The sequence below is a fragment of the Mixophyes fleayi genome, chromosome 3, assembly GCF_038048845.1.
Source record: "Mixophyes fleayi isolate aMixFle1 chromosome 3, aMixFle1.hap1, whole genome shotgun sequence".
In the NCBI taxonomy this organism is placed as follows: Eukaryota; Metazoa; Chordata; class Amphibia; order Anura; family Limnodynastidae; genus Mixophyes; species Mixophyes fleayi.
Window position 1 is genome coordinate 123,558,238 of NC_134404.1, and position 24,583 is coordinate 123,582,820.

The following is a 24,583-nucleotide window of genomic DNA, read 5'->3' on the forward strand; positions in this document are numbered from 1 at the left end:
AGTAGGATATGGGGATACAGTGTTATATATATATTGCTCCCGTGTGCTCAAGCTTAATGAAGCTGCAATCATGGAAAACATAAAGGTCGCAGCAATACTCACCATCTTGTTCTGTGCAAATTTATGTAACTAAATGACTAACACTTCTGTATAAATTTTAATATAAAGACATAGGTGCTTCTGCTTCATAAAAGACAAGGGAACAACTTCATCCCAATTGTAAAGCGCTACGGAATTTGCTGGCACTATAGAAATAAATGTTGATGATGATTCCCTGGACTTTTATGAAACAATCATATAGAATGAGTCAGTCCTCTAAGTGCAAATTTAGAAGCGGCGGTATTTTAAATGTAACAGCCAAGCCCCAGAAGCTATAGGGAAGTTGATAGGTTTAAACTAATTGAAGCCCTAATTGTATATGCTTTTTAACACTATTTAATAAAACACAAAGGGGGGAATACAATTGGCCGTGTTACTTGAAAATGTAACGCGACCTGTGCATTATTACCTTTATTACGGTAATAGTGCGCGCAAATACCATTGTTACAGTAGTTTTAATGCTGGCTTTTTGCTCGCAACTCCCTGAGCTGCGAGCAGAAAGCCGGGTTAAACTTACCGTAATAACGGTAATAGCTTTAATGCAGCGGTACTTCAGGGGAATTGAATTCCACCCAAAGACATATTAAGTGACAGCACTTAATGGGCCTGAATCATAAAGGAGTGCAAAGCATAAAAAAGGAGTAAATGTGCACCTTGGCAAAACCATGTTGCATTAAAAGGGGAGGTAAAATGTAAAATGTGGGGACAGATTTATAGTTGGAATAGAGCATGTCCTAGATCAACATTACATTTCAGTGTAATAATAAAGCTAGCAAGTATTTGTGTGCTACATGAAAAAACAGCCAGTATTTACCTTATGTGCAAAAATAATAAACTAATTTGCAGTTGCACCCCTTGCATTGTAACATGGTTTATCCAGTAGCAATCTTACTCCCTTTTTTTTTTGCTTTTCTCTCCTTAATGACTCAGGCTCCATATGTCTTTGTATTTACTAAATATTGTTTAAAAGGATCTATAATTAAGGCTCTGTGCCCTCCATCTCTCCCATGTCACACACACTTATGGGACACACAGACACACATAATTGTGTCATACATTGGACATTTAAAATGTTTTAGGGGTCCGAGCTGTCTATGAAGAAGTAGGATTATCCTTATATGCTGCCAATTGACCTATATATTAAGGAGTGTCTCATCCCAAAGCAATATACATTATATTATTATTATTATTAATTTTTCATTTATAAGGCGCCACAAGGCGTCCGCAGCGCCGTACAGGGACATACAAATTACAATACAATGGGAGACAGCACAGTACAGTAAACAGTAAGCACAGTAACTCAGTAAGCTCAATGCACAGCTAGAGAGGGCGGGGAAGGGGGAGGGAGGATCCGTAAACGACGGGGCCCAAGAAGGAGGGCGCGGAAGGCAGGGAGACCCCCAGGGGGAGGAGGGAGCGAGAGTGGATGTGGGGTGGAGGACCCTCGAGGAGGAGGGCTAAGTAGCTGAAGAGCAGAGTTAAAAGTGGTGGAAACAGGAGGAGAGATGGCCCTGCTCAGAGGAGCATACAATCTAAGGGGAGGGGTGGACAGACAGAGACGCAGGGGAGAGAGGGAGAGTAGGGGGACGAAGGCAGAAGATAAGGTAGGAAGTTAAGTGGGAGACAGAAAGGCTTTAAGAAAAAGGTGGGTTTTTAGGGCCGTTTGAAACTGGACAGATTAGGGGAAGTTCTGATGGAGGGAGGGAGCTTGTTCCAGTGGAGGGGGGCAGTGCAGGCGAAGTCTTGGATACACGCGTGGGAGGAGGTTATAAGGGGGGAAGAGAGGCGACGGTCAGAGGCAGAACGGAGAGGGCGGGATGGAGCATGAATAGAGAGGAGGGTGGAGATGTAGGGCGCAGTGGAGTTGGCGAGGGCCTCGTAGGTGAGTGTGAGGAGCTTAAAGAGGATTCTGAAGGGGAATGGGAGCCAGTGAAGGGCTAGGTAGAGGGGGGAGACAGAAGAGGAGCGGCGAGAAAGGAAAATAAGCCTAGCGGCAGCGTTAAGAACAGTTCGAAGGGGATCGAGATGAGAGTGGGGGGAGATGATCAGAGAGTGGATAAGGCATTTGGTGGCATCTTGGGAGAGGAAGGGCCGGATGCGAGCGATGTTACACAGCTGGAAGCGGCAGGATTTAGCAAGAGAGAGGATGTAGGGGCCAAAGGAGAGAGAGGAGTTGATGATGACACCAAGGCAGTGAAGTTGGGGGACAGGGGAGATAGAGGTGTTGTCGACAGTGATGGAGAGGTCAGAAGGGGATGAGGTATGAGAGGGAGGAAATACTATGAGCTCAGTTTTAGCAAGGTTAAGTTTGAGGAATCGAGAGGACATCCAGGAGGAGATGGCAGAGAGGCAGGCGGACACCCTAGAGAGGAGGGAGGGAGGGAGAGAGATCAGGAGAGGAGAGGGATAGTTGAGTGTCGTCAGCGTGAAGGTGGTAGCTGAAGCCTAAGGAGCTGATGAGTTGACCCAGGGAGGAGGTGTATAGAGAGAATAGTAAGGGTCCCAGAACAGAGCCCTGAGGGACCCCGACTGGAAGGGTGGACGGGGGGGAGAGAGACCCAGAGGTGGTGACAGAGAAGGATCGGTGAGTAAGGTAAGAGGTGAACCAGGACAGGACTGGGCCGGAGAGGCCGAAAGACTGGAGGGTGTGAAGGAGGAGAGATGGTCAACGGTGTCGAAGGCTGCAGAGAGGTCAAGGAGGATGAGAAGGGATAAGTGGCCCCTGGCTTTAGCAGAGAGGAGGTCATTGGTGACTTTAGCCAGGGCAGTTTCAGTGGAGTGGAGGGGGCGGAAACCAGACTGGAGAGGATCAAGGAGGGAGTATTCAGAAAGGTAGGAGGTGAGACGGCTGCAGACGAGCCTCTCGAGAATTTTGGAGGCAAAAGGGAGAAGAGATATGGGGCGATAGTTCGAGAGAGAAGTGGGGTCGAGATTAGGTTTCTTAAGAATGGGGGATACGAGAGCATGTTTGAAGGAGATGGGGAAGATGCCAGTGAAGAGGGAGAGATTAAAGAGGTGGGCGAGGTGGGAGCAGGTGGTGGGAGAAAGGGAGCGAAGAAGGTGCACATAGAGGTGCACAGAAAAATGAGCAGATATTTCTGTCAAATCTCCGCTGCAAAGTGTCTCACGGACGTTCCGGAGACACTTCGTGGCTAATTGATTTTCCCCCTAAACTGACACACACACATGGGACACACAGACAGACACACATGGGACACACAGACAGACAAACGCAAGGGACACACAGACAGAGACACACAGACAGAGACAAACACACACAAGTAACACAGACAGAGACACACAAGGAACACACAGACAGAGACACACAAGGGACACACAGATAGAGATACACATGGGACAGACAGACACACATGGGACACACAAACAGAGACACACACAAGGGACACACAGACAGACACACACAAGGGCCACACAGACAGAGACACGCATGGAACACACAGACAGACACACACAAGGGACACACAGACAGACACACACATGGTACACACAGACAGACACACACAAGGGACACACAGACAGACACACACATGGGACACACAGACAGACACACACAAAGGACAGACAGACACACACATGGGGCACACAGACACACACAAGAGACACATAGACAGAGACACACATGGGACATACAGTGTGTACCCAACATTAGATAGAGCAGTGAGAAGTGGCGAAAAGTATACTGTTGTATACCAGACCACTTCTACTACTAGAATGGGTAATATTCTCTTCTGCTTATAAACTGATAAGACATTGTTGATAAAGAAGCAGAAAACATTTTGTGTTACTCACTATAACAATCTGTTAGCCTCTAGTACTAGCAAGGCGGTTTGTGCCAATTCGGTCAATTGGAATCCCATATTTCCTTTTTGGAAGATCCACCACTTTCCTGCAAACACAAAAACATTGTATCAGTCTGAGATGGAAGTCAGTAATCCAACATTTTCTTTTCTTCTGTTTTTCAAGGAGCACATTACATAGTTTTTGCTCTTTATAATTGTTACTTATGTGGATCTGGCTATAAAGAAGCTTGTGTGGTTTAGGGTGACATGTAAATTTTAGCACTGGAGTTAGAGTTCATTGAAACATTGTACCCTTTATTTAATCAGCCTGATGTACTACTTGCTCATCCATTCCCTACCCATGTTACAGCTGTTTCAGTCCTCTATCTCATCTTTACACTTTCAATTCTACTCACGGCTTTGTTTGCCATCACAAGTATAAAGAATTGAAACTGAGTTTCAACCACTCTCCTCTCTCATGATTCTGCAAAAACTCAGCTACTCCATCACCTCCTCTTTATTACTCTCCATTCAACATTTCCACCCACTCCCACCCACGTCTCCCACATCATTACTCCATGTTATCCAGACATCCAGGAATAAACTACATCTACTACAGCCTTACTCTGCGCTACTTCTCTGATTGCACAGTACATTGCAACTAGGTAATTCTTTTAATTCCTTATTTTTTTGCTATTGTCAGGAATCCCAATGTTTGCCAAATTATTTTTCTTCCTCTCCTTTCATGGCATTATATTTTGGATTATATCATCCCTCACCCATCCTGCAACACACACCTCTGTCCACATTGCCCCTTCATTACTTCACTCACCTCTAGTGAACACTCATGAAATGTCCTATTTAAATTTAATAGTTATAACAGCCTCACCCTTTCACCAGAAACTAAAAGGACACACTTCTTACAATCCTCTTTCCTATCTTTCTTCCTGCTTCTATTAGCTGGTGATATATCACCTAATCCAGGCCCCCCTCACTTCCCCCACACACATATATCTGTACACTACAGAAATCCAGCAAATCTCAAACCATCACCTGTCTCCCCTCTCTTCCAAAGTCCTTTAAATGTGCCCTTTGGAATGCATGCTCTGTTTTCAACAAACTTACCTCCATACACAAGCTCTTCCTCTCAAACAACCTTAACCTTCTAGAAATAACAAAAACATGGCTCACGCAAGCAGACACTGCCTCACCTACAGTTCTATCAAACGTCCCATCACTCACGTACACATCTTTTGAAGTTCATAGTATTAGGATTTTTAACCCATTCTCATTGCTTGTTACTGTCATCTATCGCCCCCTGGACCACACCAACAATTTCTTGAACACTTCACTGCATGGCTCCCTCACGTCTTATCCTCTGACATCCCCACCCTCATCATGGGTGATTTCAACATCCCTATTGCTAATTCACGTTCTAATGCTGCTTGCAGACTACTCTCTCTAACCTCCACACTTGACCTCTCCCAGTGAATTGAATCCGCTACTCATTAGGATGGCCACTGTCTTGATCTTGTTTTCTCTAGACTATGCTCAGATTCTGATTTCCTTAACACTCCTTTCCCCCTCTCGGATTATCTTCTTATTAGCTACTCACTCACCCCCAGTTCTTTACCCTCCCCAGTGTCAAACTCTTCCAAGCCTCCTCACACCCGCAGGAATATTAACGCTATTGATTTTCAACAGTTTTCCACCTCTATTCAACACCTTCTGTCCACAATTTCTATATTCTCCTTCCCTAATAGGGCAGTACCTCATTTTCACCAAACCCTAGCAACTGCCCTTGATCAAGTGGCTCCAGCGACTCAACATACTCCGCGTACACTTCGTTGCCAACCGTGGCACACTAAAGTAATACGAACTCTACAAAAACTTTCTCGTACAGCAGAACGCCACTGGCGTAAATCTTGTACCTCTAATGATTTCATCACATATACTGGTATCTACCACTCCTATTGAAATGCTCTGGACATTGCAAAACAAACATTCTTCCAATCTCTCATCTATGCTCAGGTTTCTAACCTGTTTTTAACACATTTAAAGCTCTTCTCAATCCTCCCACCCCAAGCCAGGATCTTTCTTCCTATTTCAAGGACAAAATAGATAAGATCAGACTTGAAGTGGTATCATCTCCCTCAACAAGCAATCAGCTCAATTCCTTTGTAGCACCCTCTGACACTCTTTATTCATTTGATCCCACAAATGAAGAGGAAGTTTCTACTCTCTTCTCATCTTCCTACTCTACCTCCTGTCCTCTTTATCCCGTTCACTAACAAATTGATGATGATGATGATGATAAAACCCAATATTGTGCATAATATATTTCAGTTAGTATTAGTGTGCCAATTATTAACAGCCCCAGGAATCCTTTCTTCAACATACCGTATATTTGATTAGTAAAGTCCTGGTATAGCCTGCTTTCCTCTGCAATTGTTTTTTTAACCATGCTAAAAGGGTCTCATGTATTTGTCTTGTTGTCAAACATGCAATACTTAACTGTAGTAGTGTGCCCCGCTCTTTTCTTTGTCGCTCTTTTCATTTATCTTTATATACCTTATATTACTTACTTTTCCTGCACTCAATTTTTTTTATAGTGGACCTTGGTGCAGTTTGGAGACTTCAAACTTAGAGATTTCCAATACAAAATAACCAATGTAGAGCAGGGAAAGCCTATTAGCTACATATTAAAGGAAATAATGCATCACTATGGGACAGGCCCCCTGCCCCTCAGCCCAGCCTGCCCCTGGTGTACAGCTACTTTGTCACCCATTGCCACATCATTGAATCACCACTATACATCCAGTTTAACAGCTCTACCCGAGCCTAACAGAAGCAAAGCTACACATTTTCATACTGCTTTTCCATGTCTGAACAGAAGGATATAAAATTTCTTTACCAAAATCTTTTGCATTTATATCAAAACCAAAAAGAAAGCAAAACCAAAAACAAATGGGAAATTAAATTTGACTATTAAATAGTACCCCCTTCAAGGAATGGCCCCTTCGAAGATTTTCTGATGACATCATTTATGAAACCACATGACAAGATACATCATTATTGATGTCACATGATCACATAAAACAAATAGACGCGGTAGTAATTCCTGTCGCCAGCAATAGGGCTTTTTGCCCTTTAAACAATAGACCCTACAAAATTCATTCAATATTTCTTTATTTTAATTCAACCTAGTGCCTGTGCTATCTTTCACGGCAGGCTAAGATCTCAGACATGCTACAAACCAAATAAATCAATGGTAAATTAAACTACGGTACTAGCTCTATTGGCATGTTGTGTGGCATGCTAGACATTCTGACATGCTGAAAATTATACCATGGTTATCTACTAACATAATGCAAATTAAGCTAATGTCAGAAGCACCCTGTAACAGATCAAAGGATGCTAGAATTCTCATTTCAGCTAAGCACAGCTCATTTTGCACAATTAATCGAATTTGCTCATTTTAATTTTTTTTTTAGGGTCTTCATTTCCAGGAAATATACACTCAAGGCCTGATGTTGATATAGGAGCAAAACAAAAAAAAAAAGGAGTAAATTTGCTTCTGGACAAACCGCAAGTGACTCATCAAGGAACGTGTCTGCCGCAGATTAATTGTGCGTATTGTACGCAAAATTAATCTGCGCATGCCCAGAACTGGACCATACGTGACTAAACACATCAACGTTCATTTCATCCTTGTACACAAAGGACACTTACTACAGCCTACAATTTCTGGGAGGGAACGGGGCGGTGAAGGGGCGTTTGCCCATGGTCACTGTATAGTAAGCGCACAGAGCCACAACCGAATCAAGCTCTGAGCATCTCAAAGTGACTTGTTTTTCTGGCGGATCTCTTGATCCAGCTTCAGGGCTAGTCTAAGGGGTATATTTTCTAAACTAAGGGTTTGAAAAAGTGGAGGTGTTGCCTATAGCAACCAGATTCTAGCTGTCATTTTGTTGAATGTACTAAATAAATGACAGCTAGAATCTGATTGGTTGCTATAGGCAACATCTCTACTTTATTAAACCTGCAGTTTGGTAAATATACCCCTAAGTCTTGATTACTAGTGATGACCGTCTCAAATGCCTGCTTTGACATGTTTGCAATCAGGAGCAACTGCAGTAATGTATTTTATGTAGACATTAAAATCATTCTAATAAACATATTTAATGGAAAAAAACATGTTTTTTGTTTTAAACTGTTTTGTCATTAATGCTTATATTATTGACAGGTGACATTTTTTTTTTTATGTGCGTTGTTTTGAGGATCTATATTCCACATAGGCATTGGACGTACCCTGCAATGTCAAGGTTTTACCAAGGTGAAAATGTGCTCTTTTTTTTTTTTGCCTTGCTCCTAACTCAGCATCAGGTCCTCAGTGTCCATACCCTGACTGGTTTATCAAACATTTTATTTAGAAGGTATTTCATTTATGCAGCGGTTACCTCTTGTTTGAAGTGTTCTGTCCTAGCTAGGTGTGAATTACAGAATACTAGCTTTGTTGAAAATCTAGCAGTATGTTAGTAATTATAGTTAACATAAACACAGCGACCCACAGGCTGTTTATTTTTGTGCTTTAATAAAGAAGCTATTCTGTACTATGTGCAGTAAAAATTCCTCTACTTGTAAGAACATTTATTTCTTAGACAACTCTGAACCTTACAGAGAGGACAGGGGGAAGTGCAGGACTATAAAGTGGACTCCAGCTTTGCCTTTCACTGGAATGTTAAACGTCTATGTTCGTGGATGGACAAGCTATCTAGTTTCTAGGGTGAAGATGCCAAGATGCGCCCTACTCCATAGCTTGATGATAAGCTTACAACAAAGAGCCAATTGCAGGGTGGCTAGTATACAAAATATAACTCATTACCTAGTGTCTAGTGTAGGCAGGGCCGGCGCCACCATTAGGCAGCTGCCTAGGGCGCCGGTCTCAGGGGGGCGGCACTGCGGCCGAGGAGACTATTAATAAAACAATTAAAACAATTAATAGTAGGTTAAGTTTAAGCGGGCGGCGCGATCGCCCAGGGCGGATCGTCCGCCCGCAATATAGTGCTCCTGCTGCAGACCTAAGCGGTGCTGCTATTGTGCAGCACCGCATTTTCAAATGTGCCCGGCGCCTGGCAGCATTGTGACGTCATGACGCTGCCAGTGTAGAGGAGCCGACAGGAGTGTGGCAGGAGTAAATACAGAGGAAAGAAGCAAGAAACAAGAGGCGGAGAAGAGAATGAAAGATAAGTAAAGGTGAGTATAGAAAGCGGGGAGGGGTAGTGAAAGTATGCAACAGAGAAACGGAGGGGAGGGTGAGAGAAGTATGCTGCAGAGAACCGAGGGGGGGGGGGGGGGGTGGATGCTACATAAAATGTATGTGGTGGGGGAGAATGCATGCTACAGAAAGTGTGTGTGGGTGGGATAATGGATGCTACAGAAAATGTATGGGGGAGAGAATAGATGCTACAGATAATGGGGGAGAATGGATGCTACAGAAAATGTGTGTTGGGGGGATGGATGCTACAGAAAATGTGTGTGTGGGGGATAATGCATGCTACAGAAAGTGTGTGTGGGGGGGATAATGGATGCTACAGAAAGTGTGTGTGGGCGGATAATGGATGCTACAGAAAATGTATGGGGGAGAGAATAGATGCTACAGATAATGGGGGGAGAATGGATGCTACAGAAAAATGTGTGTGGGAGGAGAATGGATGCTACAGAAAATGTGTGTGGGGGAGAATGAATGCTACAGAAAATGTGTTTGTGTGGGGGGAGAATGGATGCTACATAAAATGTGTGTGTGGTGGGAGAATGGATGGTACAAAAAATTGGGGAGGGGGAAGAGGCTGGAGAAAATGGGGATCCCGGGGATTACACTTATAAATGTCCTTAAGTTAGAGACTATGGAGTCTATGTACTAAAATAGTGCCGTGACAAATTGCAGCTATGCAAGGGCATATGTGACATATGTGAGAATAGCTAGTGGGCAGATGGGCATGTGTGAGAGAAGTTGGTGGGCAGCGGGATACATGTCAGTCTGTAACAGGTGAGTGATATAAAGTTTTCTTTTTTGTGTTTGTTTTGTTCTGAAATCTAACATCTAGAGCCTTCCCTCTAGATATCCTGTGTTTGCTCCTGGGCAGCAGTGAAGCCTGGACAGCATCCTGCACCAGACATCAGTGCTGCGTCAGACATCTGGACTGCATCCCAGCAAGCCAAGAGGAGGTAAGAGTTATTATTTTTCATTTTAGAAATGTCAAGTGTGTTAGGGGCTGTGAAATATTTTTTTTTTTTATTATTTGAGGGGGGGGGGGGGGGGTCGACAAGCTTAAGCTTTGCCTAGGGTGCCAAGCAACCTTGCACCTGCCCTGAGTGTAGGTAGCAAAGTTCATTGTTGGTCACTAGTATATAACACAGACCTCTACAGCGGCGCACGGAGGATTGTCGGGGGGGGTTTCCCCCTGCCGACCCAAAAACCCCCCCAAAAAACAGAGAGAGAGCTGCTGCGCATGTGCAGCAACTCCGTTTCGCCAGCGCTGTCCTATACAGCAGCTGCGGTGCTGTCTAAGAAGCATCTGCGGCGGTGCTGTATACAATACAGCACCGCTGCGGACGCTTCTTTGACAGCGCCGCGGCTGCTGTATAGGACAGTGGCCACTAGAGACTCAGAAACCCCCCCTGCGTGCGCCACTGCTCTATCAGGTGGGCTGTGTACAACAGAACCAATTACCTAGTGACCAGTATATAATAAAGCCCATTCCTTAGTTGCCCAGTGAACAATGCAGAGCCCATTCCCCAGAGAGGGTGCTCAGGCTGTGAGAGTGATTTTGCTGCATGAGCTCTGCTTCTGAGAATAGAGTCTTCATTGCCCATTGGACCATCGCCAACTGATAGCAGCTCTGTTTCTTCTCTCATTATGAGCTCTGGCAGCCCTTCATCAAATAATAGAAGCTAATTATGCTTAGTTTCCTGTTTGATGTTGAATTCTGCAGACAGAGTCCATTGTAGGAGAGAAAATAAAGCTAATATCAGCATATATTACAGAATCTGGACACTTCTACTATGTCTGAAGTGCTGGAAGAAATGATGGTAATTACTGAAATATGTATTATTTCATTTAGTCAGTCCAGAATATTTCAAATGAGAATAAGAATATGACTGGTTGGACAGTGTTACAGTTCATCCCCAATTTAAATCCCTGTTTGAAGATAATTTGAATACACACACAGGAAAATGTAATGAGGCTGTGTAAAGAGAAATTATCATATATAAGTGTATTTCTTCTCTACTGAGGAACTGCAACTAGTGCAAATCTGTGACGGTGCTAAAATAAATTTAACAAACATTAGGTTATCATTCTCACAACAAGTTGCAAAATAGTCCTAAAAATAATGATCCAAATAACAATTTGGACAATCCTAAAAGGAGCACTAAAATGGCATATTGAAGGCGTCAAGTTAAAGTACATCTTATTTACAAACAATGTATATGTGCTAAAGATAATTAGTAAATTTAGGCAACTTCTTTACCAGTTGCTGCTGAATTAAGCTAGCCACTAATAGCGGATACAAACATGTTTGCACTTAGCTTTTACATTGCCTTATTAAGTGAGCCTGAAGGATAGTTTTATTTGTGATGATCAGGGGCCGGCTCGCAAATTTTAGCCCCTTTTTAACATTTCCCGCACAGCTCTGAGTGCAATGAATTATTTAGAAAATCCACTAATTTATTTACTGCGTTATGAGCAGAGCACTTTGAGCAATAAACATTATCATCTTACTACTGAGAACCATCGCTAATATATATATGAATCAAATACTTAAGTAGTTGTGAATTTCCTTTTTTCAATTAATACTATTTTATAAAAAGATTATTTCCCACGCTATCACTAACAGTTGTTTCTTGGCTCCCTCTTGTGGAAAATCTTCATAATTGCACCTCACGACGTAATTTTCAGTATGACATTTCCACAAAGCTTTCTTGTATATTGAACAATTAGCAAAAAACATTCAAGTAAATAAAAGGACTTTAATAAAGCACAGGAAAGAACCACTATTCCATAGATACAGATTGTCATGATGATAGTGTGTTAGGTGAAGCCAAAGTCTTAAGGATACAAATATTGTTAATAGGAACACTCATGATGCAGATTTTTTACTGCACTGATGATATATGTAGGGAAGACATCAAACATAGCAAATACATGATGTCAGCATACAGGTATGCAAACATTTCCTAATGCTACCGTGATGAAGGCAGATGGTCTGAAGATGTAATGTAACTCCAGGGTTTGATAGATACATAACAAGAAACTTTAGCAGAATGTACAGTACATGGCATCTGGTGAGAAGTGCTGACTGCTGAACTGAACATACGAAATAAATCTGAAAGCAAACTATTCATCTGTTTTAAAGCAAGAACATTATAATCTTATGGGCTGTGATTTAATTGCAACCCTGAGGTCATGATGTTCTTGATGTTCAAAATTAGATTTTACTTTAACCTCCTATGAGCTCACTTATACATGTGTGCAGACAACATGCCTAGAAGACTACATAGAGTAGTCATTTCAGTAAACCAATAGTTACACAATAGAATCAGTACTTCTGTATAAAGATATATGGTAGATAGTTATGCTTAATGCATTACAACAGTCACATTTGTCAGTGTAGCTTTCTCCAATATTATAATAATGCCTTTATTGTTTATAGTGATTCTGTAAAGTTATATAAAAAATATTTATATTGAATCCATTGTCAGGTTCATTTCCAATTTGTTGTTTATAGTTTAATGAGCGTACAAAATTGAGGCTGTTATAAAGGTTGAATCATTGGCATTATCTGCTGTTCATTAGTGTGATCATTTCTGGAATGCAGATAGACAGGTGCAAAGAGCGAACTCATAATGATGCCCACGTGCATACATCACTTTATGGGACTACTGGGAAAATTTGCAGGCAGTCCTTGAGTATATATTCTTGGTGTGTATTCAGAGTGTGCAGGGCTTTAATGAAGGCTGCTTTAAGACATTAGTGAGCTCCCACACTCGTAAGTGAAGTAACTGTATCCCAAAACTAGAGTGTATTAAGTTTTATGGCCAAAAAAATACAGTTCTAGTTTTAGGGTTGTTGATAAGGAGTCTGAAATGAGAATGTGGATTGGTTCAGACATAAGACTTCAGTTAACGTTAATACTAGTAATAATAATATTATGTAAGGGTAGTTTTTTTTATTTTAAACAATTATTTGCCACAGCTAAGATTGTCTTGCTACCCTGCAATGGTTGCCTGACTTCCCATTACATCAGACACCATTACATTGAAATCTAGGTGCCTTCTACTCCAGGAGGTTCATTTTGTTTCGTTATCAAAACTATCCTTGTTTTAATGTGGAGGAAAGGGTTTGCTCCTAACTTGCAGAAATGGGAACAGGAATTTTTTTGGAAATAGTGATGTCAATGTAAACATGCTGTCTCAATGCCATATTATAAATAAAGCCTATTGTTGTACATTCATTATATGTTTTATATACATCCAATATAGCACATTTACATGTTTCCATTCTGCTTGTTTCTATCCATACAGAGATTCTCCACCTCTTCATATCATTTCATTTTTTTAGCATTTTGCAAGGAAGTTTATATATTTTATCATTCTATGATTACACTTACACTCAGTGGCTAAGTGGTTAGCACTTCTGCCTTACAGCACTGGGGCCATGAGTTCAATTCCAGACTATGGCCTTATCTGTGAGGAGTTTGTATGTTCTCCCCGTGCTTGCGTAGATTTCCTCCGGGTGCTTTGGTTTCCTCCCACACTCCAAAAACATACTGGTAGGTTAATTGGCTGCTAACAAATTGACCCTAGTCTGTGTGTGTGTGTGTGTGTGTGTGTGTATGTGTTAGGGAATTTAGACTGTAAGCCTCAATGGGAGAGGGACTGATTTGAGTGAGTTGTCTGTACAGCGCTGTGGAATTAATGGTGCTATATAAATAAATGGTAATAATAATAATACACTTAATCCTTTCTAATGCTAACTGAAAAAGCTTTTTTTAATAAATAGTTGATTTAGACGGTTGGCAAGTAGGAGGTTCTTGATATTACTATTCTTATGGTTGATGAAGTTCTTCAATTGGGTGTGAACCCCTAAAAGATTTTGGAACCAAGACCCTTCCTCTCTGAGGAGCACACCTGTACACTTCTCTCCACGAGTATTGCCATTGTTTAAATGTGGCCTCAAATCCCATCCAGTCAGGTGCTGTCATTTCTGTGCATTCTCACTGTGGTAATTAAAAAATGTTCTATGGTGGACATTGTCACGTTAGAGACAAGAATTTCTAGGATAAATTATGCGCTAACATGACCGAAAAGTGAGGTTAAAATAATAATTGTCTTGACCTATGGGAGACAGCAGTGGATATTACCTTAATTATTGGTGTTGGTATTGGACAAATATGATTGTATATTGTACATTTCTTCAGAAACATTTTACAAGAAAGCCAGCGCCAGGTAATAATATGTATTAATTATGTTTATTAAAATAATAACTATAATAATATTAAGTCATTTTGTTCAGTGGTCATTTAAGTGCAGCACAAGCTAGTGTTTACATCACTGTAGTGGATCAGGGAAATATAATTATGCAGGAAGTTGCTCCAATGTGCTTAGCATGAGAGTAAAGCAGAAAAGAAAGATTGTTATGTTTGTAAAGGAGAGAGAACACTACTGTCTTACCTTTTCTTGGGTGTCTGAACAGCTCTGTTTACATGGGAAAAGATGGGAGCTCGGAGCCTGGGGGTATAATCCGAATAAACTTCCTTAGGGATTGGGTAACTTTAACTTGCTCAAGCAGGCACAATACATTAGACAACAGTAGTCACATGATGGGGGGAATGGAACTCCCCATTCTGGTCCAGCCCCAACTTTTACATGTAAATATGTTATAGGCAGCAGCTTTGGATGCTCTGCGAAACATTTCAATATTTCAATTTGACATGCAGCATGTACATGAAAATAATTAAATATGGCCTATAAAACTTGTATGTGTTTGTGTATGAATTTATTTCAATAATGTTCCCATGTAAAGTTATTTTCAGGTTGATTTTACCCCAGGAAACCTTCAGCAGGGGATGCATGTTAGTGTTGGGCTTACTTTATGTCGCAATGTTTAGCTATGATAATTCTGTAAAATCACCCACTTATTCAAAACTCATTTTAACTCCAAATCATGAGGACCACATAGGGCTCATTTACATTGACAGATTTTCTTTGCACTGCAGTCTAGTAAATACATTTCAGGGGTTCGTAAATGTTAACTGAACTTTATTGAAGCAGCTTGTACTGACTTTAAGTGATTTTTTTCAAGAATTTTACCTTCACCACTTTGTACCTCTCTCCACCCTGGGAAAAGGGGGAATTGGGGGAGGGTGGTGTGGGTTAGAGTTTAAAGACGTTGACTTATGGTGTGACTTACCCAATGTTCAGACCTGAAAGGGGCAGGGCTTACAGGGATCCAGAAGGACTTTGTCAGGAAGTTACCTTGGTTAGGCTGATTTAGGAATATTTTGGTGAGTGGGAAGCGATGATTTGGGAGCTGGGCTTATTTTGTCCTGATAATTTTCCTGGATAAATGTTGGGTGACATGCTATACTGTCATAACTACCACCAATGCCGATTTCTGGGTTTCCCTTGGGTGGAAAGAAGTATGTCCTCAATTGAGGTGTTTTAGGCAGCACAATGTATGGTTTGGACAAAATTTGAGCAGATCTGGGATGTGACCTAAGTTGTCACAATTTGTTGACAGGTATGTTTTGTGCACAATATTTCTTTCCATTGAGGGCTGTGATTGGAACTTTTATTTCTACACAGTAGAGACTAAGTTTATTATTAGGAGGGTTGGGTTAGTGTCTAGGCTTGGGGTATTTTTAGGGCTGGCATGCCTAATGGCATGTCAAGTAGAAAAAGAGGGACACTTGCCTTGTAGAGTCACAAATACACTTACTGGGCACAGCAACTAAACCATTTATTAATGGAAATATGAAAAATACAGTGTTGAATAGATCATTTTCTTCCATGCAAAATATGGTATATGTGTCAGGTTGGTGGGGCTAAACGACAATACAAATAGCTGCAGGTTTTCTCTGTTTTATATTATGGTAATTTGGCAATGTATATTTTAACTGATATGAAACATTTTGCTGCCCTCCCCACACATATAGCTGAAAATGATGACTTTGTCTTATTATAGAAATGCCCCTAAAGAGAAGGAATGCAAAGTAAATGTAATCCCCTCGTATAATTGATAAATACAGTCCTGGCCACTCTGCATACATGGGAAAAAGCTATATCGAGTTGTTAGGGAAGCAACAGTGTGCTTTGACCAGCCAGGACTTTCTGTGCAGTATTGAGATGTTGTAAAAAAAAAAGCATATAGACTAGGACTAGAGTTAAATCTTTTACTATGTTAAGGATAAGATTATTGGTTGGGTTTAGGATTAGCACAAGCAATATACATATGTGCATTTCAGTTCAGCATACACTACCTACTAGTATAAACAAAAGCAAAGGGATGAAGTGGGAAAAATAAAAATATGAGGCACAATATGCTAATTTACTAACATAGTACATAAGCCCTAATGTATAGGCTGATTTGAGTTTGTGGGATATTTGGGTCGGTTCTTAGTCTGATGGATATAATGCTTTAGAGGGAGATTGGTGTATGGGGTAAGAGGAGTCTGGATAAGGTTCTGTGAAAAGGTGAGTTTAAAAGTTGAAACATTGAGGAACAATTTAAAGGAGCTAAGGAGAGAGAAGACACATATTTAAAGTCCGGTAGATGTGCGTATGAGTAGTACAAAAGTTATGGTGATTAACAGGACTTGGGGGTTATGTAGTGAACATAATGGATGAATGAGAATAGGGCTAGCTTTAGTCAGAACACAGTTCTAGGATGGGGTCAACCAATGCAGACATTAACCATTAGCATTACATTCATGAAGACTTTTAGGGTGCTCAAAGGTAAAAAGTAGGCATGCATTGCCTGGTGCGGACTAAATTTGACGAAGCCCAATATACCCTTAGAAAATTATTAATCTAACTAATGTCCATTACACAATACAGCCTCTCTCAATGCACAATGCACAGTCCCCCCACCTGATGGCCTTTATGTGGTGCAGACACAGACTTTCTGATAACATTTCAATGAACAGACCTAACCTGATGTCTAGTAATAATGTTCAGACCCCCAAACCGATGCCTACCTGTGAGCTCTGTTTAACACTGCAACACCCGTTCTGATATCCTTTGTACAATGAAAACTCAAATGTTAAAATCCATACCGATTCAACAATAAATAAACATACTGATCCCTCAAAAAGTTTGTGCTGTTTTGTCAACAGGGGTTGTGCATATGCAAAATGCCTGGCTGGGACATGTGACCTGTGTTCTGGGACTTCATTCAGGAAAGCCAGGCAGTACAACCAAGGACAGCATTGACTGATTTTGTTCAATGAACAGCACCAGCCAATTAGAATTTAGTGATTGGCTGCCGGCATACATTAAACTGTGTTGTCATTGACTGCTCTGTAGCCAAAGTGCGCATCAGATGGCAATAAACCATCGCATACCTGGGATGGTTAGCAAATATCTAAAAAATTTTAAAATAGTGTATGGGAGTCACCACAAGGGTTGGGAACCAAGACAATTGCCATCATTGCTATGGTCAGATGCCAGCCTGGTTTGGGAGAATACTTTAGTTGCATATGCAGAGAGGGCCTGATTTGTTGGTTCCTTTGTAGGGTTAGGACAGTTCTTTACCATTTATATGGTGTATGTGTTGTGCTTTTCAAAATATTTAGTGTTCAATTTAATGTTCTGTTAATCATATGCATGCACATATCTTTCAGCTACAAGGTAACTTACCTTTGTTTTCCCTTTATTTCAGTGGTGCCTGCTGAAATCCTGTCTAGAGGAGACCCAAAGCCAGGGAAGCTTCGTTTCTTCTTGGTCTCAATCACATCATTTTCCAGAGAGACAAGCTCGTCCAGAAGCAGGAGTTTAGCTGCCAAGTCTGCTGACTTCTCTTCACTCGAAACTGAACGTTGACCAACATCCAAAACAATTGAAGAGTCAAACCTCTGTACAGTAAAATGCAATTTGGAAGTAAACAAATGTTTTAAAATTTACTGTTTCAGATTACAGATGAGGTAAGTTATCTAAGCAAAAATACCTGTTTAAGATAAGAAGAGAGGAATATTGCACAGTTTTATATATGCAGGTAACATAAGGCATTGCTTATTGTTTCATTCTGTAAACTTCAAGAAGTGTATTTTGGCTGTTGACTGCTATCTGTCTCAACAAGAAGGTAGCTAAGGATCACACATGATCAGAAAACAGAGAAGCAGGACTGATCCTGACCAATCTACTGCCTGAGGCAGCAATAATATGATTACATTCTATTTCTCAAACAATCATAATCATAATTTGTTTTAGTGTGCTGTATATTCTGGCAAACATTGACACTTTAATGTATATTAGATACACTGTATCACCAAGATGAGAACTGTATAATAAATAATAATAATAATAATAATAATAATAATAATAATAAAAGGTGTACTTTTCAAAACTGCTTTCCAACATTTGACAACACTTATGAACACACATCCTTCATGGAATTCATATCTGAACGCAAAAGACATTTACGACTGTCTACGACTTGAGTATCAGAACAAGAGTATGGAAGGGGCAGAATCATTCCAACACAGATGCGGCCAATTCAAGTGCTCGGTTTCTCAAAAGTATGTTTGGTTTCAGCCGTATCGTTTGCACCCAATACAGGGAAGGTGTAAATGCTGACCCATAGTGATGACTCTCACAGCCTAGTGTTTCATTTAAAAAGTACACATATGTGTGCCACTAGTTAGCACAGAACATGTGTATGCCAGTAAGATAGACTATAAATATATATATATATATATATATATATATATATATATACACACACACTTATAGTATGCATTGAAAGCATCTTTATTATGTATTTAATGTAAAAATACATATTTCTGCAAACGATTATACTATTAGGAGTTCTTCAATTACAGTTTTTTTATGCATTCTGATGTGACATTTTATAGAAAATATGCTTGTATGTATATTGCAGTCTATTCTGTCCGTCTATATATGACAAGTACCATTTAGTAGAAATGTACTTACACCCAGATTCAAATCAAGACGCATCTTGAGATGCTTGGATATAAATACGGTCCGAATTAGGCTCAAGTTCCGTACTCTTTTTAATCATACTTGCCTACTCTCCTGGAATTTGCAGGAAGCTCCCGAATTTCGGGCAGTCCTTCCAGACTCCCAGACTCCCAGAAGAGTAGTCGAACCTCCCAGACCCTGTAAAATTCCGAAATTTTCCGCATTGAATAACCCCTGTCCCTCACTATTCAATAACTTGAATTTCTGTATTTTTTGTTAAGGGGCGGGGCTACAGTGATGTAATGATGACAACACTTCTCCTCCTTTTCTCTGTCACATGATCTGTACTCCGATCACCCGGAGTACAGATTTAAAAAGTAGGAAAGTATGTTTATACGTAACTTGCATGCAAATTGGGATCAGACTTAAATCAGGCCCATTGTATCCACAGTACCTCACACATTAGTTACATCAGCAGTGTCACATATGATTACACCAGCAGTGTCACACAGAGAATGCCAGTAGTATCGCATATTGGGCCTGATTCAAGAGTAAGCGTAACTTACGATTGAAGCGGAAGTGTTTGCATTATATGCGTATGTATATCATGTTCAGAGTTGAAGATGTGTCCATGTCTGAATGAGAAGCAGATGTGACTGCTTGACAACAAACACACCGCTCAGATATTAACATCCAACTTGTGGACATGTACAAAAACCTTTTATTTTATATAATAGAAGCACAATCTATGGTCGAGTGACTACTAAAGTCTCAATAAGCATCTACGAATCATTCACAAACTCTAATTATGCTAGTTCGGGTGTTCATCATCGTCATTATCCGCTACTTACACCTGCCCCTGACCACTGCAAATAAAACCGATTTTAAAACGTATGTGCATCTGTATGCAATTGCTTAAATCCACCTTACTGCACATTGCCTACATTAGAATACACATTCCCTCCTCCATCACGCCTCTTCAGATGAAAGGAGTCATAAGTGACAAACAGTCGCAGCTCTGAATAGCTGAAGTTGCATAAGTTCACTTTCTGAGGTTGCACAGTGCAAAAATACACAAAGATTTGCTATGCAAATGTACGTACGTCTCACTCTTAATCAGGCCCATTATATCCACAGAACCCTTACACATTCGTTACATCAGCAGTGTCACACACAGAATGCCAGTAGTGCAAAGTTGCCTGTAACAACCAATCAGATTCTAGCTGTTATTTTGTAGAATGTACTAAATAAATGATAACTAGATTCTGATTGGTTGCTATAGGCATCTCCACTTTTTCAAACCCACAGCTTGATAAATTTACCTCTAAGAGTTTGCATTGTGGGGGTGGAGACTGCACATCTTTGGAGGTTTTTCTGATTTTGTGGTAGTTTGCATAAACTTTCTAGCAGTGCAAAATGGGCAGATCCATACACCACGTCTAAAGTGGTTGTAGTCAGCCTCGGTTACTTATACACTGACATAAAAGAGGCTCTAACAAGATGTAATTTTGCAGACAAAAAGGAAATGTAATTTATTTGGGTGTGGTCAAAATGTGTTGGTATGTAGTACTTTGTGGTGATGTTTTCACTTTTACTGATATTCTCATTTCTGTTGCAGACCAACAGTGTGTGCGGCAGACAAACTTAAAAACCGGAATGGCGCATACAGTACATTGAATGTGTATAAAAGACTAATAGGCACTATTACATATGAAAAACATTTTGCCTCGTTGTATGTTTATACAGTTCATAAATCACTCCTATTGTATAGCAAAATTGACCGTTTCACTGGTTACTATTTAGACACATGATTCACGGACTAAACAGTATTCTTTATTGATGTACGCTACACTTAAAAAATGGAGCAATAGAGAGGACGATTTCTTCTCTCTGGAATAAATCACAGCAAGCAAACATAGACCTACCCTCACACAGGTCAAACCAGCCAATTGGGTTGAAGATTATAATTCACTAAGAGTTCACCCCTCACAATAAACTTCCTTCAAAATCTACAGTCCTCACTGAACTGCTCCCTGTAATCCATCACCAGGTACAGAGAAACAAAGCACCCAGGATCAGTCCGTTCTAGTGTCCTCAGATGAGTCTGACTCCTTAGATAAGAGCCAGGATATCCACAGCACCCTCCCTTCACTTTACATGTCCTCTAAGTACTTGTCATATTCCCCTTGATAAGAGCATTGGACACCCTGAAGCTAAATGCATTTTTTCAATCAAAACCTAAAATCATGACAGACTCCTAAGTCATCAAGGAAAGGAAAGCAAAAAAAGGAATAACTTTGCTCCTGGACAAACCATGTTACAATGCAAGGGGTGGAAATTAGTTTATTATTTTGTATGTAAGGAAAATACTGGCTGCCTTTAATGTAGCACACAAATACTTGATAGTCTTATTTTTACACTGAAATTTAAAGTTGATCTAGGAAATGCTCTACCCCAACTATAAATCTGTCCCCACATTTTAAAGTTAGCTCTCCCTCCAATGCAACATGGTTTTGTTAGGGTGCAAAGTTACTCCTTTTTTTTTGCTTCACTTTCCAGAATGACTCAGGTCCCATGTGTTTATAACAGGGGTACAAGCCACGAGCTCCATTAAATCCATTGGAAGACTTTAAACGAACTACAATTGTGTAATAAATGTTTAATAATAGCTAGTGACTACAGCATTGCAGTCTAAATGTTAGCCTCTAAAAGTGGTTCAGTGATGTAAAAGATGCTCCTTGCCTTGCTCAGGCATTCTGTATTGCCTACAGGATAAGTTGTGATTAGAAAAACTTGCATGCATGGACAATAATCATCTGCTTGCTCCCCTATTATAATAGACTTACCTATACAGCCATCGTATAGGATTGTGCTCAATGAATCATTGTTGGTTTCTGCCGTATCATTGCCCAATACAGGGCAGGTGTAAATGCTGACTGATAATGATGACTGACACGGCATAGTCTTTGATTTAAAAGTACAAGAACAGAGCATCCGATAGGAGGCTTTCCCAACGTTGCTTTCACTTACCCTAAAACTCTGGTGACTGTCGCAAAGTGACATTGCACAGGCGTGACCTAAGGTCATGCATGCGCAAAGCGACTTTGCGTTAGTCCCCATTGACTGTTATGGGGACTGCTGTTTAATGCGGTAATTTGACCAATGCAGGAGATATCTCCTGCATTAGGCTTTTCTTAAATTACAATTTCACTTAAAAATGTCTAAACCATATGGAAAAAACAGCTTCCACATGGTTTAGGGGTTCATAAATTGGCCCGTATGTCACAAGCAAAGCAACTGACTATCTGCATCATTCAGATATATTTGTTAGCACTTTGCAGCAATGTGCATACCAGGTGCGGGCTGGCAATTTCAGCCCGGGGGGCGCACAGGCGGCCGCATCACATGACACGGGATGCGGCCGCGTCATTGATGACGCGGCCGCATCGCGTGTCATTTGATGCGGCCGCCGGTAAAAATATCGGTGATTCTGAGCGGCCTGGGGGGGCGATGCCCCCCTGCCCCCCAGCCCAGCCCGTCCCTGGTGCATACATTACATTATCTTTATTTCTCATAAAAGCACTATTATGCCATGAGGATTTTGCTGTATTTTGTTAATCCCAAAACCAAATAGTTCTTTGTAATGCAAAGGTACCTTTATAAAAGTGTTATTAGGTGTTAAAAAAACACATAACTAAACATAGTTTTAAATAGTCTCATAATGACATATTATTAGTATGTTGTAGCTGTCTGACCAGAAGAACACTTTTTTCTGTATCAAGGCTGCAATATTTCTGTGTATGTAGTGTAAATGTATGTTATATGTGCTGTATTTGATATGTTCTTGCACGTCATAACAGCTCAGACAGTGTTATAAATGTACCTGTGTGAGTGAAATATAAATGAAAAATACCTCCTATATAGGTATTACATATTGGGACATTGTCTTACATTGACCTTGGTCTTATAAGTATATGATTGGCACTCAGTTCATTAGTGCTATGCCAATCACACCACCATCACCTGGCTGAAAACTTACATGCTGTAATCTAGGAGGGGAATGAGCAAAGAGGAAAAATGATGAAACAAAAAAGACATCTCTATTGGCACCGCTACCCGTAAGATGCCTATATGGAAAATATAGCTCTGTAGGAACAATGCTCCCAGCATCAGGTGTTACACATTCGTAAGCAACAGAGAAGAAGATCTTTCGGCTACATTACTTTACCTTTTGTTTGCTGATGTAATGTCTCTTGTAATGACGTGTGTAAGTCACTCCATAATTTAATGCAACTTATGCCTTTTACAGATTACGTTTTGGGTCTATGTAAAAAGCCCATGAAAAAATTGAATTATCTTCCTTAGTGTCTTGGAGACAATACATTATCTTACTACTTGCATCTTAAGAGCAACAAACTATACTGAAAAACTATGTGTATCTCGCTGCATTAAATGTCAGTATTACACATGAATATTGGTCTGAATGCATACTTGCCAACATTTTAAAGTAAGTTTTAGTGACAGGTTCTAGGCAAGTCCATCTAATCACCTCATGCATAGTACTGTCAAGGCAGACCAATCCCCATCAACATACTGTATATCTACTGAACTTGGCAATAATGTTATGTTTTTGCAGTTTAATTACTCTCATTCAATAAATATTTACATAGGAAGTCAGCATCAAATGAATTGGTCATTAGATTTGCAGCAAATATTCAGAAGAAGAGAAATTTTACTTAGCATTTGGTCAGATTTGAAAAACATTTCCATGGACAAAAAATTCTATGGACAAATCTCGGAACCCTGGAACTGTCCCTTTAAGTTAGGGACAGTTGGCAACCATGGTATTGGAAGTAAAATGATTCTACAGTACTTACTGCCCTACCTCTGTAGAAGCCTCAATGTAACCCGTCCACTTCAGTAGAGTAACAGCAAGGAAAATGTAGGCGCTCACATTGCTCCATTCCAGCATCTGTAAAGCAGATTAATGAATATATATACATATATATATATATATATATATATATATATATATATATATATATATATATATATTACAAAAGATTAGCATCAGATTTCTGGATTAGACTAAAAAGATAGCAAAATATCTATATCTTTGAATTAATACTAGCAATGATTTACAAAGCGCTAACAATTCCTGTGGGTAATTTGCATACAAACAGAAGGAGCTGGCAATCTAAGGTGATTGGGAGAACAGATGACATGCAATATCTTAAAAACCGAAATAGAGGTCAAAGTTACAATAAAATATATGTGATTAGCCTACATGCACACATAGACTTTATGAACATGTAAATGTATTCAGTCCTGGATTAGGAGAGGAAATATAAATTAAATTAAAATTCACCGAAGCTTTAAACGGATAAAATACATATTCTAGAAATGTATTATTTTGAACAGTTCCTGGCATTGAATCCACATTTAGAGTGAAATTTCAATCAGAGCCTCACATTTGAATTAAA

General features: G+C 40.2%; 1 protein-coding gene across 2 annotated transcripts in view; it reads right to left on the reverse strand.

Moving 5' to 3' along the window:
- OSTN (osteocrin) overlaps positions 1-24,583 on the reverse strand; it is a 43,518-nt gene that overhangs the window by 5,540 nt on the left and 13,395 nt on the right. The window contains exons 2-5 of one of the 2 annotated variants that reach the window (XM_075202291.1): positions 23,986-24,072; positions 17,820-18,034; positions 14,634-14,690; positions 3,910-4,006 (exon numbers count right to left, since the gene is read on the reverse strand). In XM_075202291.1, the coding sequence (XP_075058392.1) occupies positions 3,922-4,006; positions 14,634-14,690; positions 17,820-18,034; positions 23,986-24,072 (444 nt within the window). In that variant the 3' untranslated portion in view covers positions 3,910-3,921. The remainder of the gene's footprint in view (positions 1-3,909; positions 4,007-14,633; positions 14,691-17,819; positions 18,035-23,985; positions 24,073-24,583) is intronic. The other variant, XM_075202293.1, reaches the window with a different exon arrangement.